The sequence below is a fragment of the Candoia aspera genome, chromosome 8, assembly GCF_035149785.1.
Source record: "Candoia aspera isolate rCanAsp1 chromosome 8, rCanAsp1.hap2, whole genome shotgun sequence".
Classification (NCBI taxonomy): Eukaryota; Metazoa; Chordata; class Lepidosauria; order Squamata; family Boidae; genus Candoia; species Candoia aspera.
In genome coordinates this window covers 12561863-12574489 of record NC_086160.1, presented here as the reverse complement: position 1 = coordinate 12574489, position 12627 = coordinate 12561863, and the positions used below count along the sequence as shown (strand labels likewise).

Genomic DNA, 12627 nt, shown 5'->3' with positions numbered 1-12627 from the left:
CAAGGCCAAATCTGGCTTCCTAAAGAGCATTGCCTAGTTCTCCATGGCTAATCTGAAGCAAATGATGTGCCAAGTGATGGATAGGACTGTGTCTGCCTGTAAAATGAGTCTGTGTGCAAGATGCTGTTAGTGTCATCTCCCAATGCTGTTGTCTTTATTGTTTACTGAAATTAGGAACTGGGTTTGAGTTATGTGGAGTTAAACGCTAGCGACACTCGCAGTAAGAACAGCCTGAAGGAGGTGGTTGCGGAATCTCTGAATAATACCAGCATAAAAGGATTCTGCTCAGGTATCTTCACTTATCATTGTAGGTTTTGCTTTTTGTTAGTTGGAAAATCTAAATGGATTTGGTGGTCCCCCGTCATGGTTAAATGGCAGCATGTGCATAAGGCCATAAACAATGCCTCCTCATCGGAATTGCTGGTTCGCCTCTGTATATTTTAATTCATTGTTAAAAAGCAGTAGCAGTTCTAGAGCATCGGCAATCAGATTTCAGTGCAATTTCTTTGTTTTCCTCCTCCATCCTTAGGGGCATCAACTTCCGTCAGTACAAAACATGTCCTCATAATGGATGAGGTTGATGGAATGGCTGGCAATGAAGACAGAGGTGGAATACAGGTAACAAACAAATCCTTCCTTGGACTGTAAAGGAATGCTTTTGGGCTCTTTTGTATTGGGGAGAGGAAGGAATTTTGAATGACTCTTGGGCCAGAGCTTAATGAGCTTAAAGGATCGTTAAGATCTAATAGACTTAAATCAGATAAACCTGGCAGGTAAAAAAAGGGACCATTCAAATTCAGGCAAAACGTAAAGGAATAAAATATGGAATAATACGTTATTGTCACAGAATTGGTCTTAACTATTGCCTACGTGGCTTCTGAGCTGATAGATGCACTTGGTTCACATGACTAGTGAGCCACGAGAGGGGTCAGGCTAGCATGAGTTGCCTTTTCTCTGGCTGGTGCTAATGTGCTTTTAGCATGTCATACAGATGCCCTCAGGATTGGATTCCACAGGAGCCAAACTAAGAATTGATTCATGGAAATCAGTAGAACAAATGTATTTGTATACTGCTTCCTGTGCTGAGGCATCTTGCAGCAGCTTACAATAAAAATAGAACCTCCCTCCCTCCCTCCTTTCCTATCCTATCCCACCTTTATTATTTTTATAAATAACTCAAGGCGGCCAACAAACCTAATACTCCCCCCTCCTCCTATTTTCCCCACAACAACAACCCTGTGAGGTAAGTTGGGCTGAGAGACAGCAACTGGCCCAAGGTCACCCAGCCGGCTTTCAAGCCTAAGGTGGGGCTAGAACTCGCGGTCTTCTGGTTTCTAGCCAGTTACCTTAACCACTAGACCCAACTGCCTCTCTGAGCCAGTTGGTCTAGTGAGAGCCAGTTTGGTCTAGTGGTTAAGGTGCTGGGCTAGAAGCCAGGAGACTGTGAGTTCTAGTCCCGCCTTAGGCATGAAAGCCGGCCGGGTGACCTTGGGCCAGTCCCTCTCTCTCAGCCCAACTCACCTCACAGGGTTGCTGTTGTGGGGAAAATAGGAGGAGGAAGGAGTATTAGGTATGTTCGCCGCCTTGAGTTATTTATAAAAATTATAAAGGCGGGATAGAAAATAAATAAATAAAGTAAGTAATACTTTTAGCAATATAAAGAACATTCAGTAAGGCTTATTCATTAACAAGGGGGTGGGTGGGGGAGACTTTCAACATTCATTCCAGAAAAGCCCATATGAAGAGGTGACTTTCAAGAGGCATTTGAAAAATGTTGTAGTGGCTACCTCCCAGATTTCAGAGGAAAGCATTTACATACAGCGCTCACGCTCACAACAGAGCAGTCCCTGCTATGAGCAACTACTGGAAGTGATGGTCATTAATCTCTTAGTAACTACAGATCTCTGTTTTCTCTGTATAGACATTTGGCTTGACCGATACTTAAAAGGAGCTTAACGAAAAGCTCAAACTTGCTTCAATTTATCTGTTTAAAATGTCTGGGAAACTTACTTCGTGAGAGCATTTTGATTTGTTCGTCAGCTAGTCCTTCCTTAAATAACTGAATGCTGGGTGACACTCTTGTTCAGTGTGGGTCAGTAATCAGTACAGTGGTTCTGAACAAATGATTTCATCATACCCTGTCTTTTTTGCAGGAGTTAATTGATCTTATTAAGCACACAAAAGTTCCAATAATTTGTATGTGTAACGATCGGAACCATCCAAAGATCCGTTCTCTTGTCCACTATTGTTTTGACCTTCGTTTTCCAAGGCCAAGGGTGGAGCAGATCAAGGTAAAGATTTGATAATTAATATGGTAGGGTTCATATATGCCTAAAACATTCATTGCCCATTGAAGGCTTTCCAGAGGCTGTTTTTGGCTGCTTCTAGTATTGGGCATACTTTCTCTGAGGTTACTTTTAGGGAGAACAGGTGATTCCCTGAGCAGTAAAAGCTAATGGCCGCTGATAGATAAGTTGTCCCTGAGCTTTACTACTTCCACTTCTAGGAGCCTGCCTTGGTGTAGAGGTATATGAAGCCTTGCTGTCTGGTGAAAGGGAACTAGGGCTGTGGTTTGTGGGAGGGGACCGACGCTTGTAGAACTTCCTCCATAGAAATTTGGGTGGCCCTACCATTATTAAAATAAATATTAATTTCGAAGTATTTTTATTTATTAATTTGTATTGTTTGTCTTAAGGCAAGTAAGTTAGAGTATTTACTCTGCTGTTATACTTTATCTTGTAAATACACACACACACACACACACACAATCTTGTGACGGTTAATATAAAATTTGGTTTATAAATCCTTTAATACAGCTTGTAGAACTTGTCACTTGTGCTAACAAAGCCTGAGCCTTTTGGACTACAGTCAGTTCCCTGACATGCTATTTTTCTATAGGCAGTATCTGAAGTGAAGCATTTAAACAGACATCCCTTAACAGCAATTTGAAGTTGTCAAATCAAGAAGGCTGAAGAAGAAGAAATAATAATAATAATAATGAAATGTCAGTGTTGGGGCAGGAACAGAAAGAACAAGTCTTCCTTCTTCAGCCTGCTCTTTTGAAGACATCCACTGTTTTCAGAAATCTTTCAGAAATGTACTTGCAGATATTGCAACTTTTCACTGTACTGTGTATGCTCCTGTAGACAGTAGGAGATTTAGACAGTTTCGTATACATTAAGGTCTGTTAACGCAAAAAGAACACATTTGTTGCTGTTGAACTAGTATGTGTCTGCTGTAGCCTTTTTCAGCTCTGTAGATGATGAAACTACTTTTAAGTTCTGTATTTACCCACACATTTTGGGTATTTGCTCATTCAAAATAAATGGCTCTTGCAGGGTGCTATGATGTCCATTGCTTTCAAAGAAGGATTAAAGATTCCACCACCAGCAATGAATGAACTCATTTTGGCGGCTAATCACGATATCAGACAAGTGAGTGACTTGCCAATACTGATACGTTAGATTACAGAGCTGTCATTTATATTTCTAGATAGGCAGCATGGAGGGACTTGAGGCAACTGGAAGCAGGAACCATTGATACGGAAAGCTTTTTTGTTGTTGAAAGAGGGTTTTTATAAAATCCATTTTTATAAAATGAGATGACTAATGGGAAGTATTAATCTGTAGCATCTGTTTATAAGAAAATTGTTATATAGTTAATCAATTTTTTCATTTTCTTACTCATCAGGCATTATGAGCAAACTTGAACCTTTGTACTTTCTTTTTGTTGAAAGGTATTGCATAATCTCAGCATGTTGTGTGCAAGAGACAAATCCTTGACTTACGATGGTGTCAAGGAAGATGCCAATAAAGCCAAAAAAGATATTAAGCTGGTAAGTTTGATGGAAGGCTACGTCCATGCAACTTACTTCGGAATGGGTTCTGGAGGTTTTAGAAATACTTCAAGTTTGAAATGGCTTGTTCCAACCATCCTGGAATACCCCAAAGTAATGATCCCGGGAGTGTTCCAAGCTCTACGCATGGGTGTTTTGAGTCCGGAATACTTCGGAATAGTTGGAGCAACATCAGAAAACTTCTACAGTAGTAGAATCAGAACTGTTGCTGTGATCTCAAAATGGGAGGTTTTTGAACTCTAAGTGTTTTAAATTTGAAACATTTTGCATGCCACTAATAAAAATCCAGTGGCATCTAGATACAAAGCAGATTTTTTAAAAAAAGCAATTGCAAAATAAGATTTCAACAAGATTTAAGAACCACACCTGTATCAAGGAACAAAGCAAGTCCATGCTTATCTACATGTTTGGAAATGACACATGATTGCAATGCATACAAGAAAAAAAATGCAGTCCTTGATAATGTAGAAAATGTGGTTTGCTATTTTACAGAAAAATTGGTTGTTCATTTAAACAAGCGAGCAGTACTTTGTGGAAATAAAAAAACTAGTCTTTAGGTAGCACATAGCAAAAATTCTATTTCCATTTCTCCTAAAATGACCCGATGAAGTTTATGAGATAGCGGAGTGATCCTGCCCGGAGACCAAAGACTAATGGCTGTGGAATGAATATAATAATAATACTTCACATTCTAGATCTGTCATATTTCTTAGTTTTCAGAGAGAATTCTTTTTCTATTATCCTCCATTCCCATAAGTTCTAGCTCACCTGTCGTGATGAACTGTTTAATCCAAAGGCCAGCTCATTCCAGTGACCTCTTGCGGAGACAGTCTGCATGCTTGAGGCGAATCTGATCCATCCTTGCAGCAGCTTTCCTTGATGACTTTAGAAGTTTTCTTTTTCCAGGGCCCTTTTGATGTTGTGAGGAAGGTTTTTGCCAAGGGAGAGGAGACTTCTCGCATGTCTCTTATGGACAAAGCAGATCTCTTCTTCCATGATTACTCTTTAGCACCCCTCTTTGTCCAGGAAAACTACATACACGTGAAACCCGCTGCTGCTGAGTAAGTTCCGATAGCTATTTTGACAGTGTTGTTGGCATTTAAGGCAATAACTTCTGTTGGGGATTAATATGAGCTGTCTTCATCCTTTCCAGAAACAACCTGAAGAAAGAACTAATCTTACTTAGCAAAGCAGCTGACAGTATATGCGATGGTGATTTAGTTGACCGTCAGATTCGCAGTCGACAGAACTGGAGCCTTCTGCCTACCCAGGTTATATTGCTCTTTTGTTTTGCATATAGATTAGATGCAGCAAAAAGTTGTTTCTTGCAAAAATAATTAAGGCAGGCACCTTAAAAGCCAGCTCCAACTCGTTATTTTTCTCCCCATTATTCTTTATTTTTCTCTGCACAGCCCAAGGGATTTATCTATGTGGTCACTAAGAGTTGACAGTGCTTTGATGGCACATAATCAGTCATTTTAAGTTGGAAGGAAAAGTATCAGAAAGTGAATTCAGAATATTATTTTTCCCTGTATTTTTTTACTTATTCAGCATAAGTTTTGAAAGATTATTTCAACAGAAATCACACCAAGAACTGTCAATTTTTTCATTGTTCAGTCATAGTGGTTAGATTGCATTCTAACCTGCAATTCTTTTGAGTAGCACATTTTTAGAATTTCAAAGCAGTGCCAATTTATGTGGTTTCAGATTTAGAATAAATTATTTCTTAAAAGTTATGTTTGTTATAAGAACAATGATTGTCAGTGGGGAACTTTGTTTATTGCTGGATAGCTGACGTAGCATGTGTGATGTATATTCTATTCTGTTGTAAGACATTCATATTCTTCCCATGCTCTTTTCAAATAATAGAAGTCTGAGGAGAGTAAATACATTTCTAGAGCATCTGAGAGTATTTTATGGATAAGATGCTATAAATCAGCTGCAGACGGAATACATGTTAGATTTGACAAGTATATGAATCTAGGGATATTTGCAGATCTGATAGGGTGTGGAATAATGTTTTTGGAAGAAGTATCTTCCAAAAGTATTCCTTAGGATGAATTTAAGCAAGGCAAGAAGAGAAAGTAGAATATTTCTGAATCGTTGATGGGACTATTAATTTCAACTTTGTTCTCCTTGTTTAATTAGTTCATTGGTCTTGGCCCTTTGCTCTGCCTCTTCAAGTGTATCTTATCAGAAACAGAAAAAGTTGTAAAACTGTTTCCTTCATTTTCAGGCCATTTATTCAAGTGTCCTCCCTGGGGAGCTGATGAGAGGCTACTTGCAGCAATTTCCAAGCTTTCCAAGTTGGTTGGGAAAATTTTCATCCACTGGAAAGCATGACCGCATCATACAGGACCTTTCTATGCATATGAGTCTCAGGTAACAGTGATACTATAGTAGTAGGTCCCCGACTGAGGGATATGACTGGCTGAGATTATCTAGCAAACACACTATAATGATAGACAGATAGATGATAGATAGATGATAATTTATAAATTTATAATTTATTAATTCATTTAAAATATTTATATGGCTGCCCATCTTAGAGCACAACTTTGGGTAGCAGTCCTTCACTCTTTTACCCCAAGATACCCCAAGACACAAATGCACATAACTGCTTGCTGTTGGAAACCGTCAAACCCTTGCTTAAAATTCTGTGAATTTGAATCCATTTTACATACTCTGTGAATTGTTTTGTTTGGGGTCGCACTTCCCCATTCAAGAGTGGTGTGCAGTCTGGGGACATTCCTGGACTCATAGCTCCTGCTTGATGATCAGGTGACAGCTGTGGCTAGGAACACCATTGCACAGCTTCATCTGGTGCACCAGTTGTGCCCTTTCCTGGATCAAGAGGCCCTTCAAGCAATCTCTCATGCCCTAATCAGCTCATGGCTTGATGCTTGCAATGGCCTGTACATGGGGCTGCCCTTTAAGACCAGAATGCAATGGGCAATGATGTGCGTGCCTCGGTATGCCCATGTGACCCCTTTGCTTCATGAGCTGCACTGGTTTACTGGTATGCTTCTAGGTGCCATTCAAGGTGCTGGTTATAATCTATAAGTCCTACGTAGCATAGGCCTGGTTATTTGGGGGACCACCTCTCTCCCATGATATCAGCCAGGCCAGTTCAATCCAACAGAGTTGGTGCCTTCTGGGTCCCTTCAATTAAACAGTTTCATTAATCGGGCACATGGAAGCATGCCTTCTCTGTAATTATACCCTTTGGAATGATTCCCCATGATATTCATGTGGCTCCTGCCCTGCTGGCATTCCAGAAGGCCTTAAAGGCCTGGCTGTTGTCCCAGGCCTTGGGTTAGGGTGGTTGGGGCCCCTCGAGATTGTATATGGATGTGGTTAGCTGGATCTGCCATCACTTGTTCCTTCCCTCCCTCCTTGTATTCCATTCTTATTTTATTGGTTTTATTGTACACTGCCCAGAGTTGGGTTGGAGATGAATGGTGCTTATCTCTTGATTTTGCGTGAAGCAGACTTTCTGTTTTGCATGATGGTAAATCTTGAGCATATCATATTATTGGTTGGAGCATATTATATGTTCATTGTTTATTTAGATGATGTGAGGTCTACAAAAGAAATGTGTGTATGTTTTACTAGCAATGGCTTCCCAAACCTCTCTGATCATTTGGCATGCAGGTTTTCGTCATGATCCTCAGCACCGTTTGGCTCATCCTGTCCTGTCCTGTTCTATCCATCAAGCTGCCCAATAGCCAAAGCTCTCTGGGTGGTTTACGATAAAACAAACTAAAAAAAATACAATTGGAATAAAAACATAACTAAAACAGTATGAATTAAAATTAAAATATACATAGGTAAAGGTAAAGGTTTCCCTTGACATTAAGTCCAGTCGTGTCCGACTTTAGGGGGCGGTGCTCATCTCCGTTTCAAAGCCGAAGAGCCGGCGTTCGTCCGTAGACACTTCCGTGGTCATGTGGCCAGCATGACTACACGGAACGCTGTTACCTGCCCGCCGAAGCAGTACCTATTAATCTACTCACATTTGCATGTTTTTGAACTGCTAGGTTGGCAGGAGCTGGGACTAGCAACGGGAGCTCACTCCGTCACACGGATTCGAACCGCTGACCTTCCAATCAGCAAGCTCAGCAGCTCAGCGGTTTAACCCACAGCGCCACCGCGTCCCTTAAAATATACATAAAAGCCAGTTTAAAAGCTTGGGAAAATAGAAAGTGTAGAAATGATGCTTCACCTGGTGTTGAAATGATGCTACTGTAGTTGAGCCTCTCTGGAGAGGGATTCCATAAATGGGGTGCCCCCATGGAAAAAGCTCCCCCCCTTGCAGAGGCCACCTCACCTCCTTTGACGAGGGGACCTGGAGGAGGGCCTCGTTAGATGTCGTAAGGTCTGGGTGGGTACATGCGGGAGAAGGTGCTCCTTTGAGTAACCTGGTCCAAAACTGTTTAGAGCTTTAAAGGTCAAAATCAGCATTTTGAATTTAGACAAATTTGCATATGCTTTACACCAAGTCAGATCATTGGGCCATCTGATCCATCCATGTCTACATCCCATAGTGCTCCAGTCATTATTTTAAATTCTAATTGCATTAAAAGTACTTACAAAATGCTGTAAATGCCAAAGTTTGAATGTATGGCAAAGTCTGGGCCCACTCCAACTTCCAGGGAAACCACTAAATATTTTTTTTCCCTTCCCTGCAGAACACATGCAAGTAAGAGAGCAATAAATCTGGAATATCTGTCCTATCTACGAGATGCAGTTGTGAGGCCTTTGACTTGCCAAGGCATAGAAGGAGTCCAGGATGCAGTAGCCTTCATGGATTCTTACTGCTTGTTGAAGGAAGATGTTGAAAACATCATGGAAGTCACCAACTGGGGAGGCAAGCCTAGTGCATTTTCCAAATTAGATTCCAAGGCAAGTTACTGATTATTCCTATCAATGCATTTGGCTGACTTTTTGAAAGAAGAGGTTTGAGAAAGACCATTAATCATCTTCAAAATACATAGTCTGTCCAGCTTCCAAGAGATAAAGCCAACTAAACACGGACACGCACACACCTTGAGTCCCAAGCAGTTGTGTCACTGGCATTCATGGTAAACTACCAGGACACAGAAATGCAATTTTCTGCCACTTTCAAAACAGATCCAAAAGAAAAAGGATGCTTTGCATGTTACATTAGTTACCGTTATAGTACAAAAACAGCTTGAAAAAGAGAATGCTGAGCTTGTGATCTAATGAGATCAGACTGTGGGTTTCATTGATCCACCAACCAGCTGCTTCGGTGGCGGAACTAGACAGGCGTTAAATGGCTATTCTTGGATGAAGTAGGCAGGTGAGAAGGCTCTTGGGAGTAAGCAAAAGCAGGAAAGGTAAAACTGGTAAGATTTTTTATTTTTTTGCTGCATGGTGCAGCCGTATGATGAGAGGAGCTGTTTGAAGCAGACACAATAATGTACAAGTAGTCTGAAAGTAAGAGCAAGTGAGTGTCTCAGAAAAGAACGATACTCTACTACAGTGTTTCCCAGTGTGGCAACTTTAAGATATATGGACTTGCTGGCTGAGGAATTCTGGAAGCTGCACTCCACATACCTTAAAGTTGCCAAGATTGAGAAACACTGCCCTTCTGAAGGCAGATGTAGTTGGACCTATTAAGCCCCTAATTTCCCAACCTTTAGGAAATAATGTCAGCAGATCTACCATGACAGTTGTGTGAGTTGTGGAAGATTTTAAGCTTATTGGACTTCTCCTTCATGTGAGTGGAGTTTAGCGTGGAAAATATTTGCCACTCTCCTTCATTTGCATGTTACTGGAAAAGGTTGATAATGTCAGGTTATATTTTGTTAACTTTTTCCTAGCACTATTAGACTTTCCACTGAGAAATTCTAGATAATTTGCAAGGTATTCTAGAGTTCCCCATATACCCTCTCCTCGATTAGCAACCAAGTTCTGTTCCAACGACCAGGTTGTTAAGTGAAATGGTCGCTAAGTGAAAATGTGATAGGGGGAGACAAGCTGGAAAGATCGCTGGTTGCTGCTGTCTCATTCAGATACAGTTCTCTCATACATCTACATCAGTGTTACTCTCACTCCAGCGTGATTATTGTCAGGTGCAAAAAATTTCATTGTAAACGCGTGTGTTAGTCGGAAAATGAATTTTTTATTACCGTTGTATTTGCAAATGATTGCTAACCAAGGTAGTCAATAAATGAGTTGTTGTAATACAATTTGTATCGCATTAGTAATGGCTAAACGGAAAATTGAATCTTATGCTTAAAGTCTAATTGCTTCTGCCTCAACAGGTTAAATCGGCATTCACCCGAGCTTATAATAAAGTTGCACATCTTACACCATATTCCCTGCAAATTGCACAGAAATCAAGACGACAAGTGGGATCGGTGGATGCAGAAATGAATGAAGGACTGGAAGCTAATGAAGCTGATTCTGAGAATGAGCAAGCAAGCATTGAAAGTGATGCAATGATTAAGGTACCACTCCCCTGGGCAGCACATTTAAATACCCAAATTTACAGGTGGTCCTCGGTTAATGACCACTTGTCCAGCAACTGTTTGCACTTACGATGGTGCTGAATGAGTGGTACTGATGACTGGTCCTCAAAGTTCCAGCATTGCAGTGCCCCTGTGGACAGGTGATCATGATCCGGGTGCTTGGCAACTGGCCTGGATTTCTGACCAATGCAGCGTCCTGTGGTCATGTGATCGTGATTTGTGACATTCCCTGCTCACTTCCCGCAAGCAAAGTCAATGGGGAAGCTGGCAGGAAGTTGTAAGTTGTGATCACATGAGGTCTTTGCTTAACAACCTGCTGTGATTCGCTTAACAATGGTAACTGGGGACTGCTGGAACTGCCATCACTAAGTGGCACTGTCATGCCATTGTGCTTTATGACCGCATCCCTTGAAAATTCTGGTCCCAATTACTGTCGTTAAGTGAGGACTATCTGTATAGAATTGAAAATTAGAAATCTTTTAAAGATTTACTTAAACACTGATCTGTATAAGGCTGAATGTTTTTGAATAATCATAGATTTGGTTCTGGATTAGTCATAGTTTACTTTTTTCCCCTTTTCTGCTGCCTTCTTTCTCTCCCCATATTTGCTTGCATTTTACTTTCTGCGCCACGTTTTGCTAGTTCTTTGATGAAATTATAGATACAGTGGGGTGTTCTTTTCATTTTTAGTGCTTGTAAATATATGGTACGGTTTTCAAGTGAAGTTAATTTGTGAGTAAGGTAAAGGTAAAGGTTTCCCTTGACATTAAGTCCAGTCGGTGTCCGACTCTAGGGGGCGGTGCTCATCTCCGTTTCAAAGCCGAAGAGCCGGCGTTTGTCCGTAGACACTTCCTCCGTGGTCATGTGGCCGGCATGACTAAACGGAACGCCGTTACCTGCCCGCCGAAGCGGTACCTATTATCATTTGCATGTTTTCGAAGTGCTAGGTTGGCAGGAGCTGGGACGAGCAACGGGAGCTCACCCCGCCACGCGGTTTTGAACCGCCGACCTTCCGATCGGCAAGCTCAGCAGCTCAGCGGTTTAACCCGCAGCGCCACCGCGTCCCTATAATTTGTGAGTAGGGCACTGTTATTTTAGTTTGCATTTAAAAACTAAGTTATGTTCTTTTTGACAGAAAAAGACCAAACCTGTCAAGCCACCAAAAGTAGAAAGAAATGAAGAAAGGAAAAAAGGAAAGTCAAAGAAAAAATCTAAATAAATTACCTGTGCAAGCTTTCTGTTGGACTGTGGATACAGTAAATGGTTGGGCAAGCTCTTCAGCGGTTGCCTTGTTTTATTCTCACCGCACAGGAATGACAACTATATAATGTACTGCTTGCAGAGAAAGGAGGCAAACAGGACCTATATTGTTTGATTTCTGTAAATATGGAAAGAGGCTTAGCCATTCCTGGGAGAAAAAGAGCCCAAGCTGCTTGTGTTAATTCTCTGCTTATCTTCACAGAGCTCCTATATTTTTTTAAAATGCTCATTATGTTGCCAACTGTGTATATAACATATAATGAACAAACCCTAATTGGTTATTCATTTTTGTATATGAAAGTGCAGCACTGTGTAAAAGTTGCAATAAAACTAGTTTCATATTTTTACTCAGTTTTTTTTTTTTATTACATTTTATATTACTTTAACCTGTCTTATGCCAGTACATCTGGAAAGCTAATCTCTGGAGCAGTAGTTTGCACAATGGAGACACAACTCTGTGTACTTTATTGGGCATGACAGCAAACATGAGGCTTTGCTCAGAGCAATACCGCAGAGCAGTGTTTCTCAACATTAGCAACTTTAAGCCAGGTTGGTTTTCCCACTGCTTTCATTTTTTTAAAAAAAATCCGTTGTGTCCAACCTTGGAGACTGCTTCGGTGGCTAGGACCAAATAGTGCTTTTGTAGGCATACCTCCCAGCCAGTGTTTTGGTCCTGTTGCTCTGGTAACCAGGTTGCTCCAGCTTTCCCAAATGACCCAAAGATAGATGTAAAGACATTTTTTGAGGCCGTTTTAGTTATCATGGCTGCAGTGGCAACAGTCATATAGTCCTATAGTCCAAATAGTTCTTAGTGCTGATTTCCAAATAACCTTTGTTTGTTTGTATTTCAAATTTAGTCAAATGAGTAAGCTTTTGGCAGTTCACTAAGGGATTAAAAAGCTGACCAAGACAGCGGCCTTTACATCTGAAGCCAATCTAAACTCACTGCAGTTCTTGGCCAGAGGCATAGCTGCAGATGGTGCCATGTGCAGACATTTGTGGCTCAAGTTGTCA

At 41.0% G+C, this 12627-nt stretch overlaps 1 protein-coding gene across 1 annotated transcript in view; it reads left to right on the top strand.

Annotated features, from left to right (window-relative positions):
* The window catches only part of RFC1 (replication factor C subunit 1), a 47867-nt gene extending 35907 nt beyond the window's left edge, over positions 1 to 11960 (top strand). The window contains exons 15-25 of the mRNA XM_063310775.1: positions 175 to 289; positions 530 to 618; positions 2154 to 2291; positions 3339 to 3434; positions 3737 to 3835; positions 4763 to 4917; positions 5010 to 5127; positions 6093 to 6238; positions 8548 to 8761; positions 10147 to 10332; positions 11489 to 11960. Coding sequence (XP_063166845.1) covers positions 175 to 289; positions 530 to 618; positions 2154 to 2291; positions 3339 to 3434; positions 3737 to 3835; positions 4763 to 4917; positions 5010 to 5127; positions 6093 to 6238; positions 8548 to 8761; positions 10147 to 10332; positions 11489 to 11572 — 1440 coding nt within the window. The 3' untranslated portion in view covers positions 11573 to 11960. The remainder of the gene's footprint in view (positions 1 to 174; positions 290 to 529; positions 619 to 2153; positions 2292 to 3338; positions 3435 to 3736; positions 3836 to 4762; positions 4918 to 5009; positions 5128 to 6092; positions 6239 to 8547; positions 8762 to 10146; positions 10333 to 11488) is intronic.
* The last annotated feature ends 667 nt before the right edge of the window (positions 11961 to 12627 follow it).